The following is a 25,278-nucleotide window of genomic DNA, read 5'->3' as shown; positions in this document are numbered from 1 at the left end:
TGTAGGTGGATGAGGAGGTGCTGACACCTACCTTGGAGAGATGTGAAAATAAACCAACCCCCTGTGACAATAAGCCCTGTGAATCAGCATTTCCTCAATAAAGTGATGAATTAAAAAAAAAATAAAATCAAAGACTAAATAAAATATGATATGGGGGGGCTGGAAAATAGCTCGCTTGGTAAAGCACACAATTTACCATGTGCAAGGGCCCAGGTTTGAGCCCTCAGCACAACAAGGAAACACCAACAACCAGGCGCTATAATGCCTCTCTTCTCTTACCGTTTACCCTTCCTCCCATCCAACCCCCCTTTTTTTCCTCTCTTAAAAGCAAAAAGAATAGGGGAGTCATACAGGTACAAGGTCCCACTAGACCAAAAAATGGAGAGGTTTTTTTGTTATATTTTGCTTTTTCCCAGTCAAAATTGTCTAGTATAGCCTCTTTGTTGTTGTTGTTGTTGTTGTTGATGATGATGATGATGATGACAGGAAACTGGCTACTACAGGAGCACATGCCCCAGGAATGCAGCAAATGTGAAACTTAACTAGAGAAAGTGTCTACACAAAAACATGTTGAAAATGACCAACCTAGAATTTTGGAAGATTTCTTTCTAGGAATGTAGACTTAAAATTATACAGCTCCACAAGTCAAGTAACAGCAAATAGGCCAGGTTCCAAACTTCGAATCCCCCCTTCATTTTTGCCAGAGTCTCACCTGTTTTTAAGTAAAAGCAAAACAAAACAAACAAAAAATACATATTTTTATTCAGCTCAAGAAATTATTTAGGCATGTGGGCACGGACTGATCTCACAGGCACACAGCTGTGCATCCTAAAAGACTGAATGCATGTACTTATAATAAATTTGTCCTTTACCTTAAAGTGTGGATGTGCACCAAAATGGGGTCAGAAAAATAAATGGTAAGATGGAATTTTTGAATAGCACAGAATTTGTTGATGGTGGACCTCACTGAAAGCACCACACAACAAAGGATGTTTACATCACCCTTTTATTTCATAGTTAGAAATAATACAGTTCCACAGGGTAAATCATCAATAAATAACGGTGTTTAATCATTAAACGTAAAAACCCCAACTCTTTGGCATCTGACAGGATTCTATTTCTTGTCAAACTAATGACTGTATAGATATAGTTAATCTTAGTGATCACTCGTCAATACAATATGTTACAAAGGTGCAATTTACTTTAAAATATACAACTGCTGAAAATTGTTCAGCCCACCACAAAAATCTCATTAATTCGGTAGGTTATAGGCCAACTTTCTCCAACCTCTTTCACATAGTTTACTTTAGTGAAAGTATAATAAATGTTGATTAGAGTTCCTAGTGTTCAATAGTTATTTATTGGCTCTAAGTAGAGTTTGTCATTCAGTCACTCTATACCAGGAATGACCCACTCAATTTAAAACTGTCCTTATTTTATAAGATTACAACGCCTAAAAAAAACTCACAGCCCCAAAACCAAAACTTTAAATAAGCAGTTCTATGTTTCCAAAAATGGCAAATCAGTAATAAATTGCACCTTCTAGAGTCAAAAGAGAAAGAAATAGAAACTTTTACAAAACGTAAGTTACATACACTTTTTGTTTCCAAAATATATTCAAGAATAGTTGAGCTGTATTTGTTACTAAAGCTTGGGCTTTATTTCTTTAGCAACAAATTAAACCAGTGCAATTGACATAAATTGTTAAGTAATCCAGGATTAACCCATTAAAACTGTAGGAACACTTTAGGCTCCTACACTAATCCTAGATACTGGAATTTAAGTAAGTGGCTGTACTGCACAGAACTACAACTGGGATAACCCAATGCCATGCTGAATGGTGTCACTTCATAATACTTAGTTTAAGCATTCGATAGTATAAATCATGACTTCCTCTATTAAAGTTCCATTCACTTACAGAACATTCAGATGCAAACAGTATTATGCCTATAATCCACAATTAAAAGAATCCTTTCTTTTTTTAAATTCCAGAGGAATTTTAATTTAGAAAATAAGCACTATTGGAAACCTTTTCAACTTATGAAAACTTCATACTGGAAACATTCTGGAAGAGTTCCTCCCGCCCACCCAACGTAAAATAAATACTTTGTATCCCAAATTTAATTTTATTAAGACACACTTTAATAACACTATAAAGAAATATTTTACAGCCGTAAAGATCAATAACTTTCCATGCGGAAATTTAAAAAAAAAAAATTCACTGCTCAATATTATTACTGAGGCAAGGGGAGAAAGATTACTCTCTTGTCAATCAGAAATGTTAATTTTTTTTCAGTGCAAAACCAGTTATAAAATATTTAAACTCAATATTTAAAAATAAAAAGTGGTCCAATTCAGCAATGTTCAAGTTCTAAATTTCAGAAAACAAATCATTACATACATTGTATACTAAAATACAGAGATTAAAGATGTACTTGAGTACTTAAGATACAAATTTCTAATGTATCATTCCAAGTCAGCAACAACCAAGCAGATAACATTCCCAATTTGAATGTCATTATCATAAAGGTATTACTGTACCGAAGCCTTTTCTTCCTAGCTAAAAAGCTATACAAACTAATAGTTAACATTCTGTTTCCTCTGCAGATGCATCCTCTAGAATGATTTCCCCGAAGTACCTGTGATTCTCATTCCTGTATTCAAAATTTGATCCAAACATTTTTTTTTTATGTTCCAGGAACATTTAGCTGATATAACCATCTATAGTGTGAAGAGTCCTGTACAGAGTACAACAGTGGATTTTTCTAGCCAAGTGTAATTTGACCAAAACTGGTTGACACTCTTTGCAAGTCATTCATGTATTATTCCTAGCAAACACACGGTCCCCTCTGAGGGTTAGGTGTTGAAGCTGGTACTGTAGCACTTCTGTGTCAGCTGGCTCCTTGATGTTCATTTTATCTAGATTGAGGTAGTCCAGAGATTTGGAATGAGCTCTCTTACCTTTAAGAAGACAAAGAGGCAGAGGCCCATGAAGGGCCTTATACGGTTCATATGGTAAAGATTTAGTGCACTTATCTCCTGAGCTGGGCATCCGTCTTCGTCTTCTGCCATTGACAGCTGGAATCTCATATGGCTGGTAGTACCTACTTCTGGTTTTATAGAAACGAGAGGAACGTGCAAGTCCTGTATCCAGCTGTTTGGAGCGCAAGGAAGGCATAGCTTCTCCCTTACCTTCTTCACCTCCTGTGCACTTCTGGGCTAACTTCAGGAGTTCTTCACCAGTGGTAAAGCCAACCAAATAGTTAGCGTCCATGTGGAGGATCTGGTAGCCTGACACAGTCCGGCGCATGGGTGAACACGGAGTGCTAGAGCAGCGGGGTTTCTCTGCCTCTGCCTTCCCTGGGGAGCCTGCCTCTGTCACAGGCAAAGGCAGGGTGGTCAGGGGACTTCTGGACTCACCATTAACATCCACTTCCATTTTAGGCACCACGCTACACAATCCTAAAAGTGAAGAGACTCAAGTTAGAAAAGTCTTAAGAATGTATACAACCATGGGCCACCACGGATCACAGAGCACGAAATAGCACTGGTCTGAAAAGCAGGGTTTGTACTTATCAGCTGGCTTTTCTCTATGTCTACTAACATTCTGAAGCAGGCACGAAGTGACTACTACCTCTCTGCCTTCAAGAACTCAAAGGCAAGTTAAATTAAAGCCTAAAGCACTATTAAAAGGGTCAGATGGAGAAGCAAGCAGAAAATAACAGCAGAGTTCCAGTCAGCCACACGGTTTTACTCCCAGATACAACTGCCAGGCTTATCAAATATAGATCTCAACATCAAGGAAATAAAAACAAGCAGACAGTTTCACATGAATCCATAAAATAACTGCAACTTAAGAATTAAAATCTTGGGAGTAGGGCGGTAGCACAGCGGGTTAAGCGCACTTGGTGCAAAGTGCAAGGACTGGCGCAAGAATCCCAGTTCAAGCCCCCAGCTCCCCAGGGGAGTCGCTTCACAGGCCATGAAGCAGGTCTACAGATGTCTGTCTTTCTCTCCTCCTCTCTGTCTTCCCCTCCTCTCTCCATTTCTTTCTGTCCTATATAACAATGACGACATCAATAACAACAACAATACTTACAACAATAAAAAGACAACAAGGGCAACAAAAGGGAATAAATATAAAAAAAATTAAAATCTTTACTTCTATCATTTATTTCTCAGCTCATTACATCAATAACTGATCAATTATGTTTAAGGAGCATATAATAACTGATGAAAGCTAGTTAATTTCTGCAAGAATTTCTACTTAGAACTAAGACATGGTTAATGTATGGAGGACCCTTCAGGGACTGCTCCCCGACACTGTATAGAGTTCCTCCTTCCAAATCCCCAATGAATGAAAAGAAACCATTCTGCCGTTTTCAAGTTAATGCTAAATCCAATAATTTAGGCTGAGTTTAATGTGAAACATACGTAAAGTATCAGATCCATTTGGAATGTTCAGTCAGAAAATAGGCCACTGATCCATGATTTGTACTTGGTGGTTTTTGTTGTCATTAGGTTTTCACTGCTCTGAGCTGGTAATGGGGTAATGGGGACAGTCGGTAACTACCAGATACTTAAGTGTGTCCACTACACCCAAAACATTTCTCATCTAATAAATATGAAGCGTCATCAGCTTATATGCTGAACTAACAAATATTTACTCTAAGCCAAGTGACAAACTAATCCTTCCTCTCATTAACTCTATAACCCAGGAAGAGTAGAGAATAGCTCCAAGGCCTTAAACCCACCTAACCTGACAGGCAGCAACAGTAAGGAACTGACTGTTTCTCTATTATTTCACTTTGAAATACCTACAAGAGAGGCCTGTATACAGGCCGGGCCTGTATACAAAATGCAACAGACTCTGGAGGTCTACACACCCAGTAAATCTACATCAAATTCTGGTTGAGGACTCTTCCAAGTCTGGCAGTCTACGACATATAACAGTTCATGAACTTCCACTGATCACCTTTCTCTCTCTTCTTTTTTTTTTTTTTAGATAGAGAAATAGATCTCAGAAGTCTCCTTCACATACTGGGGGCTGGGTTCAAACCTTGGTTGCACACAAAACAAAGTAGTCTCCTACTCAAATGACCTGTTTCACCAGCCCATCCTCAAGTCACCTTTCTGCATTCTCCTAACTTCCTTTTCTATGAACTAATATTCTAACCTTCCTGAAACAGGTTCTACAGACAGAAGAGGGATTTAAAGTCATCTTTTGGGAGTTGGGTGATAGTGCAGCAGGTTAAGCGCATGTGGCGCAAAGCTCAAGGACCTGCATAAGGATCCCGGTTTGAGCCCCTGGCTCCCCACCTGCAGGGAAGTCACTTTACAAGTGGTGAAGCAGGTCTGCAGGTGTCTCTCTTTCTCTCCCCTCTCTGTCTTCCCCTCCTCTCTCCATTTCTCTCTATTCTATCCAACAATAACGACAACAATAATAACTACAACAATAAAAACAAGGGCAACAAGAGGGAATAAATAAATAATTTAAATAAATATTTTTAAAAATGAAGTCATCTTTTTTGCCTATGAGGGCTAAAAGCTGCTTATCCAACGGGAGTCCTGGTTCATGATGGTGGAAAAGAGTCAACACTGGAGTGGAGAGCATTTTAGCAGACAGCTATCACAAGGAGATGAGAGTGTAATTCACGTCTAACAACTGTAGTGCAATCCATTAACCCCACATTCAAGGGGGAAGGGAGTTGCTAAGCAAAGTACTAGTGTACAAAGTCACAGTGCAGAAGAGCAGGCGAGGGATTTCTGTGATCCTTAGGATCAACTGAAGTTTGTTTCCATCTGAAGCCCCTCCTGCTGCATCAAGGAACTCTAAGATTCCCTGGAAATTGAGAATCAATGATGGGACACACAGGTTTGGATAGAGTAAGTACTTAGATTATTAGCTAGAATGTAAGTACTCATCAAAATAAGAAAAAAAAATGGAAGTTTTTCCATTAAAGACTGGAGAAATGTATCAAGGTCAAAAGCTGGTGTGATAAGAAAAAGATACTTCTGCCAGCTGAGTGGCAATCCACAAACTAAATGACAACTGGTGGAACAGTACCTTCTCAACGTCTGGCTAGGATGGCAGAGGGCTAGCACCCCTTGTTTTTCTTTTGCTGCCACCAGCACCACCACAAATATGGTAACATACATGAAAAAAAAATAGCACAGAATGAGCATGAAAGTCAGATAAACTAACACAAAAGGAAAAAGTCCTGAAAGCAATGACAAGAGACCTTCACACCAAGAGTAAAGATCATACCTGCTCTGTTCCAGCTAGGCTCCTACTACTGCAATCATTCACTCTGACTGGACTCTCAGCACTGCTGCCTGCCTACCCCATCTGGCTGCTTCTGCTGCTGCCTGCCCTGTTGGGCCTCGGCTACCAGCTTGCGTCTGTTAAGAGTCATTCACTCAGTCTGTCTAGGAATTTCCCAACTGGTGTCAGTACCTCCACGACTGCTACTCACGCAGCCTGTCCTGCCTCTACTACAGCTCTTGATTTCACAATTTTATAGCAGTAGTGGGGAGGAAGGGAAGGAAGCAGAGTCAGGGTGGGGGCGAAATCTATAAACCATGTGACAACTGTACACAACTGCTGAAAGCAGCCATTGGGGAATTCAGTCCTCATTGCAATGAGGGTGGGAAGAGCCACAGAGTAACACCCCATTGGAACAGACTTCTAGAGTTCTCCTTCCTACCATTTTGTGATACACCTGCAAGCTCAAACTTCTAGTCTGGCAGAATTTGGCCAATATAACTTTAATCAGGTACTTGTGATTGCAAATCCTTGATCACTGCCAATGCCTGCCCAAATACAGACTGCTAGGCCTGATCTTCATGAAAAATCAAACTTAATGGGAATACAGAGGAAAGGAGTTTACAGGAAAATCCAATTCAAAAAAGCTATATAGGCTGCATGTTGAAGTTTTCAAAGCTACAATCCTAAAGGTGCTCACCAAATCGAGATCTATGGAGAAGTGGGAAAACATTGAAGGAAAGTACAGAAACGTCCATAGCAGTGTTCAGATAAATGAGGATAATAACTGAGCAAAAAGGAGGGGCAAGGGTAGGATAGCATAATGGTTATGCAAAAAGACTCTCTTGCCTGAGGCTCTGAAGTCCCCAAGTTCAATCCCCAGCACCACCACCATAAACCAGAACTTAGCAATGCTCCAGTTTAAAAAAAAAAAAACAAACCAGAACACCTGTAGAGGAAGATTTGTAAAGGAAGCCACCTCTCCCCACCAAAAAAAAAAAAAAAAAGAATAGCAAAAAAGCACTAAGACAAATGATAATCAAATGAAATATAATAGCATTATGGGACAACTTCAAGAGGAAAGACATTTACATCATAATGACACAAGATGAAGAAAAGAGTCAGAATTCATATCTGAAGAAATTTAATAACAAATTTCCCTACAGAATTAAAGGAGATATATACCCCCATATCTAGGAAGTTTAAAGAGCTCCAAGACAAATTAAACCAAATCTAAGTTGACCAAGACACATAATAATTCAAAGATAAAAAAGAGGATTGATTCTAAAGACTACCAGACAAAAAAAAAGCAGAGTCATGTATAGTGGAAATCCTGTATGTCATCAGCTGACTTCTCTGCAGAAACACTAAAGGTTAGAAAAGATTAGTAGGGGGAGTCAGGCGGTAGCGCAGCCAAGTTAAACACAAGTGGCACAAAGCACAAGGACAGGCATAAGGATCCGGGTTTGAGTCCTTGGCTCCCCACCTGCAGGGGAGTCGCTTCACAAGTGGTGAAGCAGGTCTGCAGGTGTCTATCTTTCTCTCTCCCTCTCTGTCTTTCCATCTCTCTCCATTTCTCTCTGTCCTATCCAACACAATGACATTAACAGCAACAACAATAACTACAACAATAAAACAAAGGCAACAAAAGGGAATAAATTAAAAAAAAAAAAGATTAGCAGGATGTATTTTATGTTTTGAATGAAAATGACCTCCAAGCAAGAATACTTTCTTCTGCTAGGTTATTAATGAGGTTTAAAAGAACAAAGAGCTTTTAGGATAAACACTGTTTAAAAGGGTTAAAGAAATTCATTACCGGGGAGTTGGGCTGCAGCGCAGCGGGTTAAGTGCAGGTGGCCCAAAGCGCAGGAACCAGTATAGGATCCCGGTTTGAGCCCTGGCTCCCCACCTGCAGGGGAGTCACTTCACAAGCAGTGAAGCAGGTCTGCAGGTGTCTATCTTTCTCTCCCCCTCTCTGTCTTCCCCCTCCTCTCTCCATTTCTCTCTGTCCTATCCAACAACGATGACAACAATAATAATTACAACAATAAAACAACAAAGGGAATAAATAAATTCATTACCACTAAATCTGACCTACTTAAGGAGGGAGTTGGGCGGTAGCACAGAGGGTTAAGCGTATGTGACGTGAAGCACAAGGACCTGCATAAGGATCCCAGTTCGAGCCCCCAGCTCCCCACCTGCAGGAGAGTAGCTTCACAAGCGGTGAAGCAGGTCTGCAGGTGTCTATCTTTCTCTCCCCTCTGTCTTCCCTCCTCTCTCCATTTCTCTCTGTCCTATCTAACAACGAAGACATCAATAACAACAATAATAGTAACTACAAAAATAAAAAAACAAGGGCAACAAAAGGGAAAATAGATATAAAAAGAAATTTAAAAAAAATACTTAAGGAATTGACACTGGGCTGTTGTCAGGGAAAAAAAAGTCATGGCATATTTTTCTGCTTTTCTATGTAAAAATAAGTAATGACTTTTCCAAAAACCCAGTATATCAATAAAATGAAAATAGGGAATGACTTCACTCATACAGAGGAATACAAGCAAAGCTCTATGATTCAATTTGTATCACTGAACTTAACAAGAGAACGGGGGGGGGGGGCTTCAGGGGTGAGTTGGTCCAATGGACTTAACACAGAGGGATACTGGTACTTTGTGAGAGCAGGCAGTGTGTTTTGAGGAGATGAGAAATTATACTTGTAAAACATTTACAAGCATGTAAGCCAAGGTTACCTCAAAAACAAAAACTATTATATATATTGGATAGAGATATCATCTCTTAAACAAAACTATCCAACAGAATTTTCCTAGCATTTACCTGAAATACAGTAGCTAACCTAGATTATTAACAGAAAGATGTTTAAGATCTATGGAAATTTCCGCCAGGTCTTCTAGTGTTAAGAAACCTATTATACAGGAGTTGGGTGGTAGCGCAGTGGGTTAAGCGCACGTGGCGCAATGCCCAAGGACCGACATAAGGATCCCAGTTCAAGCCCTGGCTCCCCACCTGTAGGGGAGTCGCTTCACAGGCAGTGAAGCAGGTCAACAGGTGTCTACCTTTCTCTCCCCCTTTGTCTTTACTTCCTCTCTCCATTTCTCTGTTCTATCCAACAACAACGACCTCAATAACAATAATAACTACAACAATAAAAAAAACCAAGGGCAACAAAAAAGAATAAATATTGAAAAAAAAAAAAGAAACCTATTATTCTTTCCCAGGAAACACTAGTTAGACAAAAACTCAAGGGTGAAAGTGTTCTCCAGACACCTATCATAGGACGTGAGAAATTATTTCCATGTGCCAGCAGCCATACTGTAAACAATTAACCTTCCAATACAATGATAAAAAGAAAAAGGAAGGGAGTCAGGCGGTAGGGCAGCGGGTTAAGTGCACGTGGCACAAAGCGCAAGGACCGGCTAAGGATCCCGGTTCAAGCCCCTGGCTCCCCACCTACAGGGGCATCGCTTCACAGGCAGTGAAGGAGGTCTGCAGGTGTCTATCTTTCTCTCCCTCTCTCTGTCTTCCCCTCCTCTCTCCATTTCTCTCTGTCCTATCCAACAACGACGACAACAATAATAACTACAACAATAAAACAACTAGGGCAACGAAAGGGAATAAATATTAAAAAAAGAAAAAGGAAGAAAGAGAGAAAGCAAGAAAACTTCTTCTAGTATCCTCTACCACAAAGATTTAGTGTAGTAGTCAAAGACACTGAAAACAGGTTAATACTTTGTAAAATTTCTGAATGGGAGTTTCCGTGCACTGAAACATGAAAAGGCTCACTGTATACAGTTGCTACCTGCTGAATATTTTGTAATGGGGCCTCTCCCATATGCGATTTCACTTTTCACGGCACCTGTCTACTTTTTAATTCAGATAGATGCAAGAGGAGTGTCTAGACAGAAAACTGGAGGTGGACCACAGCACTAGCGCAGCAAAGGTACACACCCAACTTAGTGCGCTCTCTGGCCTTGATGAGCAATTTTAAGAACTGGAAAATAGTTTGCACTTTTCAACCATGAAAACATCAGTATTCTTGTTCCAAACAATAGCACAACCTCAAACTAAACTGTCCCTTGAGGTGGTTACATGATCTCTGCAGTGTCTTGCCAGATGTACAAGAATATCTCCAGATCTTGATATTGAAGTAGGAGTGTGAATGACATAACCAAGACTAACAAATTGATCACTTTTTTTTTTTTCCTCAAGGATCCCTTTCACTTAGCATAGCCCTCCCAAAGCACATTTACTGTGTGGCACTTAGAACGATGGGGAAAGGCTGAGTTTGAGATAAGAGTCCACTAACTGGCAAATCTTTTCTTTTTAGCAGGGTAAAATGCTAAATAAGCACATCCTTCCATTCTTCAACATGATCAAATCCAACTTTTTAAAAAAAATTATAATTATTTATTCCTTTTTGTTACTCGTTTTATTGTGGTTATTATTTTGTCGACGTTGTTGGATAGGACAGAGAGAAATGGAGAGAGGAGGGGAAGACAGAGAGGGGAGAGAAAGACACCTGCAGACCTGCGTCACTGCCTATGAAGCGACTCCCCTGCAGGTGGGGAACAAATCCAACTTTTTATAGTCTTAAATTTCTGAGAATTTCCTGACTGGACTTAAAGTTTGGAAAAAGATTCTGAGAACACTTACAGAATTAAGTTTGTCAGGTTATCTTTTAAATGATCAGTAAGTACTATCATAGGTAGGTATTGTCACAGGGAAAAAGGGAAAAGTTTCGGCCAGTGGCACAGCGGGCTAAGCCCAAGTGGCACAAAGCACAAGGACCTGTGTAAGGATCCCGGTTTGAACCCCCAGCTACCCACCTGCAGGGGAGTCGCTTCACAAGTGGTGAAGCAGGTCTACAAGCGTCTATCTTTCTCTCCCCGTCTTCCCCTCCTCTCTCCATTTCTCTCTGTCCTATCCAACAACAACAACATCAATAACAACAATAACTACAACAATAAAACAAGGATAACAAAAGGGAATAAATATTTTTTAAAAAGAAGAAAATAGGGAAATGTCCAGGTACTTTATATTTGGGAAATTCTTTTTTAAAAAGCCTAAACAGCAGGTGGGGGTGGGCCATGGCACACCTGGTGAAGCACACATATTACCCTGCGCAAGGACCAGGGTTCAAGCCCCTGCTCCCCACCTTTAGGGCAGATGCTTCAAGAGCAGTGAAGCAGGTGTACAGGTGTCTATCTTTCTCCTTTTCTAGTTCCCCATCCTCTCTCTATCCTACCCAGTAATTGGAAGGAGGAGGAGGAGAAAGAGGAAGAGATGATGATGATGAAGAAAAGAGAAAGAAAAAGAAAACAAAAAAAAAGAAAAGAAAAAATGGCCCTTGGAGCAGTGGGTTCATAGTGCTGGCACTGAAACCCAATGACAACCTTGGCGGTAATAAAAATTAAATTAAATTAAATTAAATTAAAAACATGAATGGTCTTAATATCTTGTCAACATATCTTGATGGGTCTGGTATTTTGCACTTCAAAACTTCTATGTGAGAGAATCATCATCAGGAAATCAGATCGTTGTAACTATAACCAGAGACACACTACGTTTAACAATATATTCATTTTGCCATGAAAAAAGTTTGCTTATGGATTTGTTATTTTTAACAAGTCTATTCATGAGTCAGCATTCTGCTTCATATTCTAAAATAAGCCTTGTATCAAAAGAGCATGCCTGCAAGATAAATGATGACAAAGCACTCTTGTAAACACTGCAGGTATGTGCAAGGAACACCATACCCATGGCATCAATAAGAACCAAGAAAGTAGGCTCATCTACAATGCAGAGCATCAGACCACAGAGACCCCCCACACACAAAGCACCATCTGAAGAATAGTCTTACAATAACAAAAAGAAGTGAAATCTCAGAGAATAAAAGAAAAATGTAACAACAGAAAAAGGTCATATTGTAGTTGAGCGTAACTAATAAAACTGAGTTTCTTAAACTCAAAAAAAAAGTGAATATGGCAGTAAGAGGTATTTATAGAGCATATGAAAGATGTAGAAATGTTCATAGCGGTGGCAGGGCAGGGGCACACCCAGTTAAATGCACAAAGAACTAAGTGCAAGGACTCACACAAGGCTCTGGGTTCAAGCCCCTAGCTCGCCTCCTGCATGGGAGATGCTTCATAGGTGGTAATGCAGGTCTTCAGGTGTCTATCTTTCTCTCTCCTTTTCTCTCTCTCCCTCCCCTTTCAATTTCTCTCTGTCCTGTCCAGTAAAAATGGAAAAAATGGCCTCCAGGAGTAGGGGATTTGTAGTACTAGCACCAAGCCTGAACAATAACCCTGGAGACAACAACAAAAAAAGCAAAAAAAATCATAGTGATCACTGTATTTTCTTAAAATAGATGAGAATTCAAAACCATACAACTAGATATGGCAATACTTGATTTTTTTTTTTCAAAGGGGAGAGCGCGAACGCAGTCCCCCACTACCACAAATTATGCAGTCGAGTTTCCCACATTTGGGGAAATCGCAGGGGTCAGCACATCCGGAGTGCAATGGATAAGCCTCGCCCTGGGAAAACCACCTTCGTGATCATGGTATCTCCCCTGATTTTTTTTTTAAATGGACTCATATTTTTTAAATAACGGGTATAGCAAATAGATTCAAACCACAACACATACCTCCCTATAAATCAGCTCTGAATATTCTCTAAGAAACCAAACCACCTACACATGTAACACAAGGAACAACATAATGAAAACCTAAGCTCCATGTCTTAGCTCCTTAGATAAACTGCGGTTAAGTTTCGCAACAGTCATCTGAAAAGTACTGTCAAACTGGAATTTTTAAATCAAGTTTATAGAATCACTCTCAGTAATCAATAACAGCTCCATATGTTTAAACTGCTTTTAGCAACATACAACGGTATCATTTAAGAGGAAACAGATATAACTTTCCAAATACACAGAACAAAAATGTCCTAAAATAGAACTAAAAATTCTTTTCAAGAGATATATGAAAGGAATTATTTAGAATACAGCCACTCCTTGAGAAACGGGAGTTTCCCAAGTCTGACTATTATCAGTCCAGTGATATCTAGAACCCTCTACTTTAAGTGCAGAGTTCATTTCCTTGGAGCCTCTGATCACAGAGAAAACACTCTACCACGAAAACAAGAGCTTACACAGAGCCATGCAGGAAGCTATAAAACTCTCAGACCCTAGTCTGTACTCCTTCTATTTTGTTTGAGTTCCTCTCACATAGCTCCCAAATTGTTTGCACAGATGCTGCGCCCAAAGAGCTACAAAAAAACACTAATATTCATACTTGCACTGCAATTCATTTTGTCCTCATTTATCATACCTGGTTGGCAATGTCTGAGCAAGTCAAAGAGAAACTAACAACATCACAATAATGTGTTTTCAATACCAACTATTTAAAAGACACTGTTAAAGCTCTTTAAGGAGATGATTCCCTACACTTTAACCATATGCAATCTAGTTGGGGACTTATAATTTAAAAAAAAATTTTTTTTTAAGTTAAAATGGGGCTGGAGAGAGAGCATAATGGTTATACAGAAAGGCTTTCATGTCTGAGGCTTTGAGGCCCCATGTTCAATCCCTAACACCACCATAAACCACAGCTGAGTAGTACTCTGGTCATGGTCTCCCCCACCCCCATCCCTACTGTACTCTATATCTTTCTATATCTCAACCATTAAAATAAGTTTTAAAAAAGGGGGGGAGTCAGGTGGTAGTGCAGCGGGTTAAGCACAGGTGGCGTAAAGCACAAGGACCAGTTGAAGGATCCCGGTTCCAGTCCCCAGCTCCCCATCTGTAGGGGAGTCACTTCACAGGTGGTGAAGCAGGTCTGCAGGTGTCTTTCTCTCCCCCTTCTCTCCATTTCTTTCTGTCCTATCTAACAACAACGACATCAATAACAACAATAATAACTACAACAATAAAACAACAAGGGCAACATAAGGGAATAAATATTTAAAAAATAATAAGTAAAAAAATGTTTAAATTTAAGAAAACAGGTATGTGTGTTTTCACTCAGATTTGTCATTTAATTCATTTGGGGTACAGTCAAATGCTAAAAGTTTTTTATTACTTTTTCATTCTTTTATGTAGTACAAGCCTAGGGCAATTCATTCATGATGCTACTGATTGGCTTCCTGGCCCGATTTTTTTTTTTTTTGCCTCCAGGGTTATCGCTGGGGCTCGGTGCCAGCACTAAGAATCCACTGCTCCTGGAGGTCACCGCCCCCCTTTGTTGCCCTTTTTGTTGTCATTATCATTGTTGTTGTCATTGCTATCGTTGTTGTTGTTAGATAGGACAGAGAGAAATCAAGAGAGGAGGGGAGACAGAGAGGAGGAAAGACAGACACCTGCAGACCTGCTTCACCGCCCGTGAAGCGACCCCGCTGCAGGAGCGGGGGGCTCGAACCAGGATCCTTCCGCTCGTGCTTGCGCTTTGCACCATGTGCGCTTAACCCACTTCGCTACTGCCCGAGCCCCCAGCCGATTTTTTTAAATGCATTTTTGAGATGGAGTGGAAAAGAGGAAAGAAAGTGGTACACCAAAGTACCACTCCATTTTCCATGGAGCTCGCTTAGTACTTTCCTTGGTGCTCTCCTACAGAACAGGAATGGAAAGCAAGCCTGGAGGCCTACATAACACACACTCTACCCACTGAACCATCTCCCAGGCCCTCTGGAAAAATTTTTTACAATGCCTAAGTGATTCTAACATGCTGATAGGTTTGGGAACCTGTCATATACAACTTATCAGAAATAATTTCACTTCTATAAATTTGATTTTTTTTAATCTGTTAATTAGTCATGTTGATGGATATCATTTTGGGCTGCTTCCAATTTCTTATAAACTACCCCTAAAGCATCTTAATTTAATGTTTCCAAACCATATGGGTTTAAAGAAACATCTGCTAGCAGAACATGTTAAAACTGAACACAAAATAAAAACAGATCTGTGCTGAAGAAGAATCTGGTTCCAACAGTTGCACATACTTTGGTATACTTATTTTAACTATTTAGACTCCTTTGTTATGGACAGTCATTTTAGAAAACAGCTTGGTCACTTTCTTATTAACTAAATGCTTAGTAAACAACCTATTATCTAACTTTCTAGGTATCTGCCTAATAAAAATGAAAACTTAAGTTCACACAAAAAAGTGAATAAGAATGAACATTCAGACATCTATCAATGGTGAAGTGGATAAAAGAAATTGTGGCCCAGCCATACGGGAACTACCACTCAGCAATAAAATGAATAAACGTGGGGGGGAGAGGGGGGGATTATGTATTGAGGCCAGAGAAATAGCTCACCAAGCAGGATGTACTGTTTTGTCATGTTCACAGTCCAAGCCTGAGCCCCCAGAATCACAAGGGGAATGTGGTACACAGGAAGTGCCAGTGCTATGTTGCTTGTCTGTTTTGTAATGAAAAAGCTGTCTGGAAGCAATAAAAAAATCACACAGGTCTGAGGTCCTGGCTCCGTGGAGGACCAGGGAGGACGGGAAAGACTACAACGGCCACAGGGTGTTGGGAGTATGATCAAAGTTGATGTTAGCTGTAGTACACAACTGAATACATATGCCTTAGAAGGGTATATGTTATTATATATAAGTTAGCTTGACTTCTACAACAACAACAAAAAGCCAGTCACATATTTCTAAGGTTTTCATAGTCATCCAACTTTTACAATTCTTCAAACTGTGAATTACCCAATCTCAGAATCAGAAGGAAAGTTAATGGTTTTTCATTCAGTCTGTGTTTGCACAGTCAGTGACAGGTTATTCAGTACCTCTCAAGTTGGTTCATTTTAGCTTCTGTAACACTCCTAGAATGTGCTTTATTTACAGGTATACCTATCTACAAATATATGTATGTGTGTATATATACATATATATGTACATATATATGTATATATACATATATATATATACACACACATATGTATATTTACACATATCTGTACATATACAAATAGATGAGGACATACAAACATATTCTGATAGCCACTACTCATTGCTCCTAATTTGTGTTTTATCTCAATGGGATAAATTAAGGATTCAGCCACATAATTTGTTAGTTAATATCCTCTAAACATACTTTTCTTTTTTAATTTTTTAAATTATTTTTGTGGCCCTTGTTTTATTGTTATAGTTATTATTGTTGTTGTTATTGATGTTGTCGTTGTTGGACAGGACAGAGAGAAATGGAGAGAGATGGAGAGAGATGGGGAAGACAGGGAAGGGGAGAGAAAGATAGACACCTGCAGACCTGCTTCACCACCTATGAAGGTACTCCCCTGCAGGTGGGGAGCTGGGGGCTCTAACCGGGATCCTTACTCCAGTCCTTGCACTTTGCGCAACTTGCGCTTAACCCACTGTGCTACCGCCCAACTCCCGGTTTTCTTTTTTCTTAATTTTTTTAAATTTACTTAGTTTCCCTTCTGTTGCCCTTGGTTTTTATTGTTGTTGTAGTTATTGTTGTTGTTGTTGGTGTCATCGCTGTTAGATAGGACAGAGAGAAATGGAGAGAGGAGGGAAAGACAGAGGGAGAAAGATAGGCACCTGTAGACCTGCTTCACTGCCTGTGAAGTAACTCCCCTGCAGGTGGAAAGCCCGGGTCCCGAACCGGGATACTTCTGCTGGTCCTTGCACTTCGCGCCACCTGCACTTACTTAATCCACTGCACTACCGCCCGACTCCCCCTTTTTTTTTTTTTTTTAACCTCCAGGGTTATCACTGGGTCTTGGTGCCTGATCCTAGTGGCCATATTGAGCGCGGGTCCTTGTGCTTCATACTTTGTGTTTAACCAGGTGCACTAATATCCAGCCCCCTCTAAATATACTTTTAGCTTTTAAAACCGAAACTTTAGTTTTTTGAAACTGTTTCAGTGTGGAATATATCTCAAAATATGGTGGCTACCTATAGGAGAAGGTTCAAGAGACTAGGAAGAATGGGTTAGGAAATAGGAAAGTTCTTTTTTATTATTATTTATTTATTTTCCCTTTTGTTGCCCTTGTTTTATGCTTTTTTAAAATTTTTGTTGTAGTTATTGTTGTTATTATTGATGCCATCATTGTTAGATAGGACAGAGAGAAACTGAGAGAGGAGGGGAAGACAGAGAGGGGGAGCAAAAGACACACCTGCAGACCTGCTTCACCGCTTTGTGATGCGACTCCCCTGCAGGTGGGGAGCCAGGGGCTCAAACCGGGATCAGTTCATTTTGATAGTGATGACAGTAAAACTTCAGCATTGATAGAGGTATGGAGTTGACTTCTAAAACTTTACAATGTTAAAAAAAGCAATGGTAAATCAGTAAAAAAAAAAAAAAAGTCACATATTTTCATAAATTGGATAAACTATGTCAGCCTAAATTTTTGTATTTTTCTCCATCATACCTATAAGTCACTCTGTTACTGACACCTTATTTGGAAACCATTTAACTATGAAACTGCTCATAGTAATTGTTTTGTTTTGTTTTGTTTTACCAGAACACTGCTCAGCTCTGGTTTATGGTGGTGTGGGGGACTGAACCTGGGATTTTGGAACATCAGGCATGAGAGTCTCTTTGCAGAACCATTATGTCATCTACCCCTCTCCTCAAGGTAATTCAAAGCAAGGATGTGCCAAGATACTGAACAAGTAAAATGTGGCAGGGTGATGGTCCATCTGGCTGAGCACACATATTATAATGCTCTAAGACCCCGGTTCAAGCCTCTGATCTCCACCTGTACGGGGAAAGCTTCATAAGTGGGGAAGCAGTGCTACAGGTATCTCTTTCTCCTCTATCTCCCCCTTCCCTTTCTATTTCTCTCTACCTCTATCCAGTAAAAAAAATAAATAAAACATACAAAAATAAAAATGGCATACCGATGTATGAACTCACAGTCACACACTTTTTTTAAGTACTAAAGGGCTACAAATATCATTATTAATTCTGTGCCCCTTCAAAGACTAGAAGCCACACAGATAATTGTGTCAGCATAGTTACACAGATGACACACTGAAAAAAAGACAACTAAAGAAAGTCAGCAGACAATTAAAGAAAGTCAGTGCAGTATTGCATATTTTTAGCAGTTTAAATCTGTGGTGTGATAAAAGGAATGCTACACTTCAGTGAACTGTTATACGACTAAGTGAAAATGATGTTCCTTTCAGTCACTTGTTTGCCATTCTTGATGTGTGATAATACACAACTAGGATGTCTGCGAACTGTTTCATCAATCATTGGAGACTAATGCTTTTATTAAAATTTGCCTAACTGGAATATATCCTAGCCTCTATTATTTGTAATATCACCCTAAAGGGCCATCTATCTTTATCTAATAAGACTTTTTTAAAAAGTTTTATAAAGAAGCATTTCAGTTATAATAGCACTTATAACAACCTTAGTTCTCACCTGAAATTAAAATACTTTTAATTGCAGTATCTACATTTGTAAAGTACTAAGACTGGGCAACCATCTTTCTGTGTATGCTTTAAAACACATTCTAATATTATTGGCATGCAGTTGGTTAACAGAAAAAGCAAAATGTAACTCACCAGACTAAATCCCAGTAGATGTCACTGTACAACTTCCAATAAGTCCCAAAGGAACACAGGCATAATAATTTTTCAGTTCTACTCCAGATACTAAATACAAAATACAAAAATAAGCTTTTAACAAGCAACATGACTTATAAAGATTTATAAAGCAACTATATCAATTCTAATTGTGAAATGGGGCAAAACTAGCAAGAGGGACTAGTATAGGTATGTTATATAGACTATTAATTAACTGAATTAAAGCAATTCGGATTTTCTTCAGATAATGAAACTTCAAATATTTTATCATGCCCATGCCTCTGTTTTGTTGCTTAAATTATCTGGATACCACATGCAGACTGAAAAAGAAGGAAAACTGGGCACTTAAATATTGTTTCCATCATCCTAGCTCCAACCATGAGTTCAAGAAGCTCATAATAGCCTGCAGAAAAAAATGTGTTAATTACTACCTGTAAAATAAAATCCCGTTTTAAAAATGTGGAAAGGTGGATTATTTAAACCACTATTGCCTCACTTGTGGAATAGTTAAAAGGCAGTAATTTTAATTCCTAGCTCACGGTACCTCCAACTTTAAAAAAGTGCCAGAATGGGGGTCGGGCTGTAGCGCAGCGGGTCAAGCGCACTTGGCGCAAAACTCGAGGACCGGAGTAAGCATCCCGGTTCGAGCCTCCAGCTCCCCACCTGCAGGAGAGTTGCTTCACAGACGGTGTAGCAGGTCTGCAGGTGTCTATCTTTCTCTCCCCCCTTTCTGTCTTCCCCTCCTTTCTCCACTTTCTCTCTGTCCTATCCGGCAACAATGACATCAATAACTACAATAATAATAACCACAACAATGCTAAAAGCAACAAGGGCAACAAAAAGGAAAATATATAAATAAATATTTTTTTTAAAAAGTGCCAGAAGTCTAAGGTACAGAGTGGAAAGTCTTACATAGTATCATTTCTCATCATAAACTTTCTCCCCAAACGTTATCAGTTTTCTCAAATCATAAATTATATAGCAGGAAAAAGGGTTATCAACCGGAAGTTGGGGATGTGGCCCAAGGGTAGAACCGTGACTGCCCTACATGAGATCTTGCATTGATTCCCCCACACCACATTAAAAAAGAAAAAAAAAAAGGTTCTCAATTAATACAACAGGCTGTATGACCAAACAAGACAGACAATTATATCTTCACTTAATTTCTCAGGGCTGCAATTATCACAGAGTGAGACAGAGTTCATTTAAATTTCTAGAAGTAGAGATAGTAAACACAGAAGCAGAACATTTGAAAACTCTCAACCTATCAACTGAAAAGAACAGCTTTAAAAGCAGCTTAAAATTTCCTTCACTTTTTCCTATCATTTGCATCGTGCACTTTGGTAGCACAGTCTTTTTTTCCAACTTAAGTATTAGAAAGGTAATATTTTCCAAATTGATTTAAAGCAACCTAAAACTTCATCCTGGATTTGAAAACAGAGATGCCCTAAAGTAATTATCCAAACCCTGCACTGGAGTTGATGTGGAAGTCTAGGAAATGGTCAGTGATTTCATAGTAAACAAAGTATAGTAACTGATTATCCCTATTAAGCCAGTACTAAGCCAAGAATAGATTACACACACAGAGTCCAAGGGAGCAGTGCAGAGCAAAAGCAAGGTGTAGGAGCCCCTTTTCATTTTTCATTTATTATTCATGTCTGACTCACTTTTTGTTTGGGGGGCAATTGCCTGCTAGCAATGCACAGGAATAAAAAGGAAGAAGATAAAAATGGAGGACAGGAAAAAATAAAAAGAATGAGGTCAGAAAGTAATAGAAGTAGATACATTCTGTATCAGATTGCCTATAAAGGAATTTAGTAAAAATATATATATTCTGAGAGCTTTGCCCCATCTCCAATTAGAAAAAAATTTAAAAAAACAATCACACAAATGTCCCCAAATACAGAGCTTCCAAATGACACTTTTAAAATACCTTGAAAACCTTTTAAGTCTCTTAACATTTGCAATTGATTGTAGTCGATGTTTTGAAAATGTAGATTTGGCAAACTATCAAGGACTCTCCTTTCAGAAACAGTAAAAGAAAAAAAAAACTCACATGAAAATCTTACAAGATGGACTAAATGCTAAACACACACACACACACACCCACACCCATAAAAGTAGACAGAACAAAGCCCTGAATGTATGTGTATAGTTGTAAGCAAGTGAAACACAGAAAAAGAACTGTGATAACCTGTAAGCATTTTTTTTTTTAAAATCAGCATGGCCAAGAGTTACCTACAGGACTCTGGATAAGGAATTCTGAGTGACTAAGCAAAAGACACCCAACATTTAAGTGCAAATGAAACTTCCACAAATAGAAAAGTTTGCAAACATTAACTATCAAGTGTGTCAAATTCTCAAGTAAGGTGATAGATAACCATCACAGGTAAACAAAGAATACTCTTCAAAAATAGGGTGACCATGTATCTCAGGTACATTACAGTGCCCTGGCACAATTTTCTACAGCATCTTCTTTGTCCTCCAAAGAGTCTCAGTTTGGTAGATTACACTTACCCTACTCAAAAATAATATGTAACACTGAAAAAATGATGACCTGAAAGAGATAAAGAAATATAGGAAAGCGTACAAAGCCTTTCTATTTGTATTCCCACAGATCCAAAGAATATTTCTTTGGGGTGTATCCCCTCAGTTATTCACTTAAGCATTCAGGTACCAACAGTATTTTCTGAGTCTTACTGTGCATTCCATTTAAAGGATATAACTGCATGAAGAGGGATGATATTGTTCTCATTTTGAAGAATGCTGTTTATGCAAGGTCAAGAGACAGCATCTTAGCAAGTTCAAGTCATTGAAGCAAAAAAGAAAGTGATGCCTGAAGCTAGGCCAGAGGGGAACATACACACAGCACCCATAAATCTCTGACTTAAGCATGTGCAAATAAAAAAAATATCAACAAGAAAAACATTAACAAAACCAGAAATTAGAAATATAACGGACCAGTATATAGACCCTGTGAATTTCAGAAAATAAAGTACATTTTGGAATGTAAGATACATATCACATAAAGGCAAAACGGAAGTTATGGGTTCTAATTCTAGTTTTCCTAATAGAAAGAAAAAAAAATGATATATACAGTATTTATCAGAAAAGCTATCTTAGAGCAGGCCAATAACGAAAAAGTCTAGAGGAAACAGAACAGTGTTTAAAAGTTTCACTCAGACTAATGCAATCCTATGTCTCAAGAACTACTCCAAAAATTAGTTTAAAAAAAATAAAGGACCACAAGTCTCAAGAAATGAGTAATGGAAAAGGTTTAACTACCAAAGTACAAGGAAGACAAAATGTTCAGCTGCACCTATATGTTCATAGTTTGGGTTACTTTATAATAATCTTAACCTTATAATTTGTAATTAATATAAGCTATACCATCAATAACTGAATAAATGTTAAGATGGTTATTACTTTTCTAAAACCATCCTTGACTTTACAAACAAAATTATTAACCTCCTGGTGATAAGAAAACCCACAAGAAGTTCAGTTAGACAAGCATATGTTTCTCTTTCTAGAATCAATTCTAGTTGTTCTTAAAGAGCAGCATTTTCTATTTTGTTCACAGAATTAGAGAGGTATATCACCAATGTCTTATGATTATGTGAAATCACCCTATTTAGAAAAAAAAATAGTTTCACTATAAATATAACTGGCAGTAAATGGAACAGTACATATGTAATCCCTACAAGAAATCTGTCTTTTAAGAATTTCAACTGAAATAGGACAGGTATACACTGTGGAATTGGCCAAGCTTCCAGATGAAAGCTTAAAACCAGAATCTTTAATAGGCTGGTCACAAATCAGCTTTCTCTTTGGAGGACTAGAGCTGATTTTCTCCCCTCGAGTGTAGAAAGGAAAATGTAAATGCTGTATATTAAGTATTATTTATTACTCCCAAACACTAAATATTTTTTAAAGGTTGAAGTGTACAGTAACTCTTCAAAGAACACAAAACTTTTACTTGTAGAAAAAATAAGCATTCACTTACCACTACGTAAATAAATATCCTGAATCTACTATCTTGGAATAGTTGCTACTAGCCAGTCTCATTTGCAATTAAATAAAATAGAAATTAACAGAAACTTCGTACACCAGTTCTGATCAAATCAGTTAAGTCTCTGGACTCATTAATTCTTCTATTTCAAGCTAGTCATTTTATTTTTAAGTTTATAATATATGTGCTTACATAAAAACACTTAGAACCTTATTATTTATTAAACATAACTGTACGCATAAATCAAGGTCTTAATAAAGTACTAAGGTTTTGCAGTGGTCACCAATAAAATAACTCAAAGAGTGAACTTTGGGAAGAGGTCATTTCTATTTCCTTAATGTCTCACCTACTTCCTGAGAAAAAAAAAAAAAAAGTATAGTAACCAGTAACTAAATGCTGCAGGGTGGCTCATCTCAGAATACAATGTAAAATGAAGTCTACCAACGTCAAAAATATTGTGCAAGAAAAATTATCCTTTTGGCTAGGAGTAGCCACTGCATTCTTCTTCTATCTAGAATGATTCAAGTTCCCAGTCCCAGTTTCACCTGTGCACCACAATCATCCGTAAATACACTCAGCATTTTGGCTCCATACGAATCACTAACCCCTCCCTCCCGGTGTGATGAAGGAGACCCTAAGGACGTGAAATGCTTGCAAAGGAGAAAAGAAGGGGCTCTCTTCTCATTCCCTTCCCGTTCCCATCTCCTTTCTGGCAGATTTGCGGATTCCACCACTAGAGAGTTTGGCAGCTTCACAATGGGGCCGCATGCTCAATGGTCTGAGTGCCGCCAGCCTGGAAACCCCTTTGCTTGGCTTTCCACCAGCTTCCAAAGTCCACCCGCGACAGGTGGAGCGAGGGCGGCCAGGCCCCAACGACATCTGCCGCTTTCACTTCAGGCCAGCACCCGGCACCAACCAATACACAAGCGCGCCGCTCGCCTCGACTGCCCTCCACCCCGCCGTGCTAGCAGACGCCCGGCAGGCGCGGGTGCGGGCGGGCTTGCGGGTGGCCTCGCCCCCCAGATTGCAGTTCGGGCAAGGCGGACCTGAGAAGATAAGGGCCTGCGGGGCTCGCCCTTAAGTGCTATCAGGCCCGGGCAGCGGCACCCAGGGCGCATTCGGGGCACTGGGCCAGAGGCGCAGCAGGCCCAGGAGAGAGCTACTTCTCAATGGGAGGGTGGCGAGGGGGGAGGTGTTAGGCCCATAGCCCGGAGGTGCAGACAGACACTGCAGCTCACAAGCCAGCATGCGCGCCAAAGAGCCCCGACTTCAGCTCCTTGGCGCCGCAGGAGAGACGCTCCAGGTCGCCGAGCGCCGAGGCTCCCCAGCGAGCGCACGCCGCGCGCACACGGGGCGCACGCCCCCGTACACTCACGCGCAGCACACTCACGGCGTCTGCGGCCCCACCCCTGTACCAGGAGCCCCGGGCTCCCCGCACCCCGCAAGGGCCCCACCCAGTTCCCCAAACCCCAGGTGCCGAGTCTCCAGCCTCAGGGGACCTGCCAGCCAAGGCCGAAGGGCCAAAGAGCCCACTCCGCCGCCCAACCTGGAGGCTCGGCCGGAGCTCCCCAGTACCGCGCTGCCACCGCACGCCCTGCCCCAACACGAGGGAGGGAGGGGCGGCGCCGCGACGGGGGCTGGCACTGGGGAGGTATGCCAGAGGGCAACCCCCCCCCCCGCGCGCGCACCCACCCATCACCACTACTCCACCTTTTCTGCAGCACAAAAGGTTGCAAACGGAACCGCCATCCCCGTGCAACCTACCCGGGACCCAAGCTCCGCCACCTCTGCTGTGGCTGGGGCCGCGGAGCCCGGAGACGACGACGGGAGAGGTGCAGGGTTGCAGCGCGGAGATCCGGGCACAGGCCGCCAGCTCAGCCTCCGGGTACCCTCTCCTCTCCCACCGCGCTCAGCGCCAGCTACCGCCCCGCGCTGTCCCCGCCTCCTCCGCCTCCTCCGCCCGCCTTCCCGCCCTCCTCCCTCTGGCTGCAGAGGCACAGCCCGTCAGCTCTGAGCCCGCCTCCTGCGCTCAGCAGAGACACGGGAGGAAGGGCAGACAGGCGGGAGAAAGACGCTATAAGGCCTTAGAAGTTGGTGGAGGCGGGGAGTACTTGGAGGAGGAGTCGTAACACCTCAAACTCGAGGCTCAACCCCGCACTCAGCGTGAAAACCTCCAAACTTGATGACTTGGCTTGCCTCAGACTTCTCCAGTTTAAAGTGGTTTGACCATGATTGTCATTGTGTCTGCGAAAAGTCCTCAGCGCTCAGCTCAAGTGGAGAAAACTAGTCGCTTATGAAATGACAAGTTAGGAGGTCGATCTTGGAAAGCTAATGAATGGGAAGGGGGAGGTGTAAAATTCAAGTTTAGATTCTGATTCTATTAGTTATTTTTGAATTCACAGACTTCCTCTTTTCCCATTCTTGTAAGA

At 40.4% G+C, this 25,278-nt stretch overlaps 1 protein-coding gene and 1 non-coding gene across 4 annotated transcripts; both read right to left on the bottom strand.

Annotated features, from left to right (window-relative positions):
- Window positions 1-989: 989 nt before the first annotated feature.
- Window positions 990-24,863, bottom strand: MACIR (macrophage immunometabolism regulator). 3 transcript variants are annotated; one of them, XM_060201247.1, is made up of 3 exons: window positions 24,560-24,860; window positions 18,820-18,909; window positions 990-3,462 (listed from the first exon to the last, which is right to left on the bottom strand). In XM_060201247.1, the coding sequence occupies exon 3, from the start codon at window positions 3,437-3,439 to the stop codon at window positions 2,816-2,818; it is 624 nt and encodes a 207-aa protein (XP_060057230.1). In that variant the 5' UTR covers window positions 3,440-3,462; window positions 18,820-18,909; window positions 24,560-24,860; the 3' UTR covers window positions 990-2,815. The 3 variants fall into 3 exon arrangements, with proteins under 3 accessions (XP_060057230.1, XP_007526873.1, XP_016045356.1); XM_007526811.3 differs by having other exon boundaries at window positions 24,614-24,860; XM_016189870.2 differs by lacking the exon at window positions 18,820-18,909 and having other exon boundaries at window positions 24,614-24,863.
- On the bottom strand, window positions 12,703-12,858 carry LOC132541498 (U1 spliceosomal RNA). The gene has a single exon (XR_009552663.1). It is a non-coding gene; the product is annotated as a U1 spliceosomal RNA (small nuclear RNA).
- Window positions 24,864-25,278: the final 415 nt, after the last annotated feature.

This window comes from Erinaceus europaeus, chromosome 11 (genome assembly GCF_950295315.1).
Source record: "Erinaceus europaeus chromosome 11, mEriEur2.1, whole genome shotgun sequence".
In the NCBI taxonomy this organism is placed as follows: domain Eukaryota; kingdom Metazoa; phylum Chordata; class Mammalia; order Eulipotyphla; family Erinaceidae; genus Erinaceus; species Erinaceus europaeus.
This window is presented reverse-complemented; position numbering and strand designations above follow the sequence as displayed.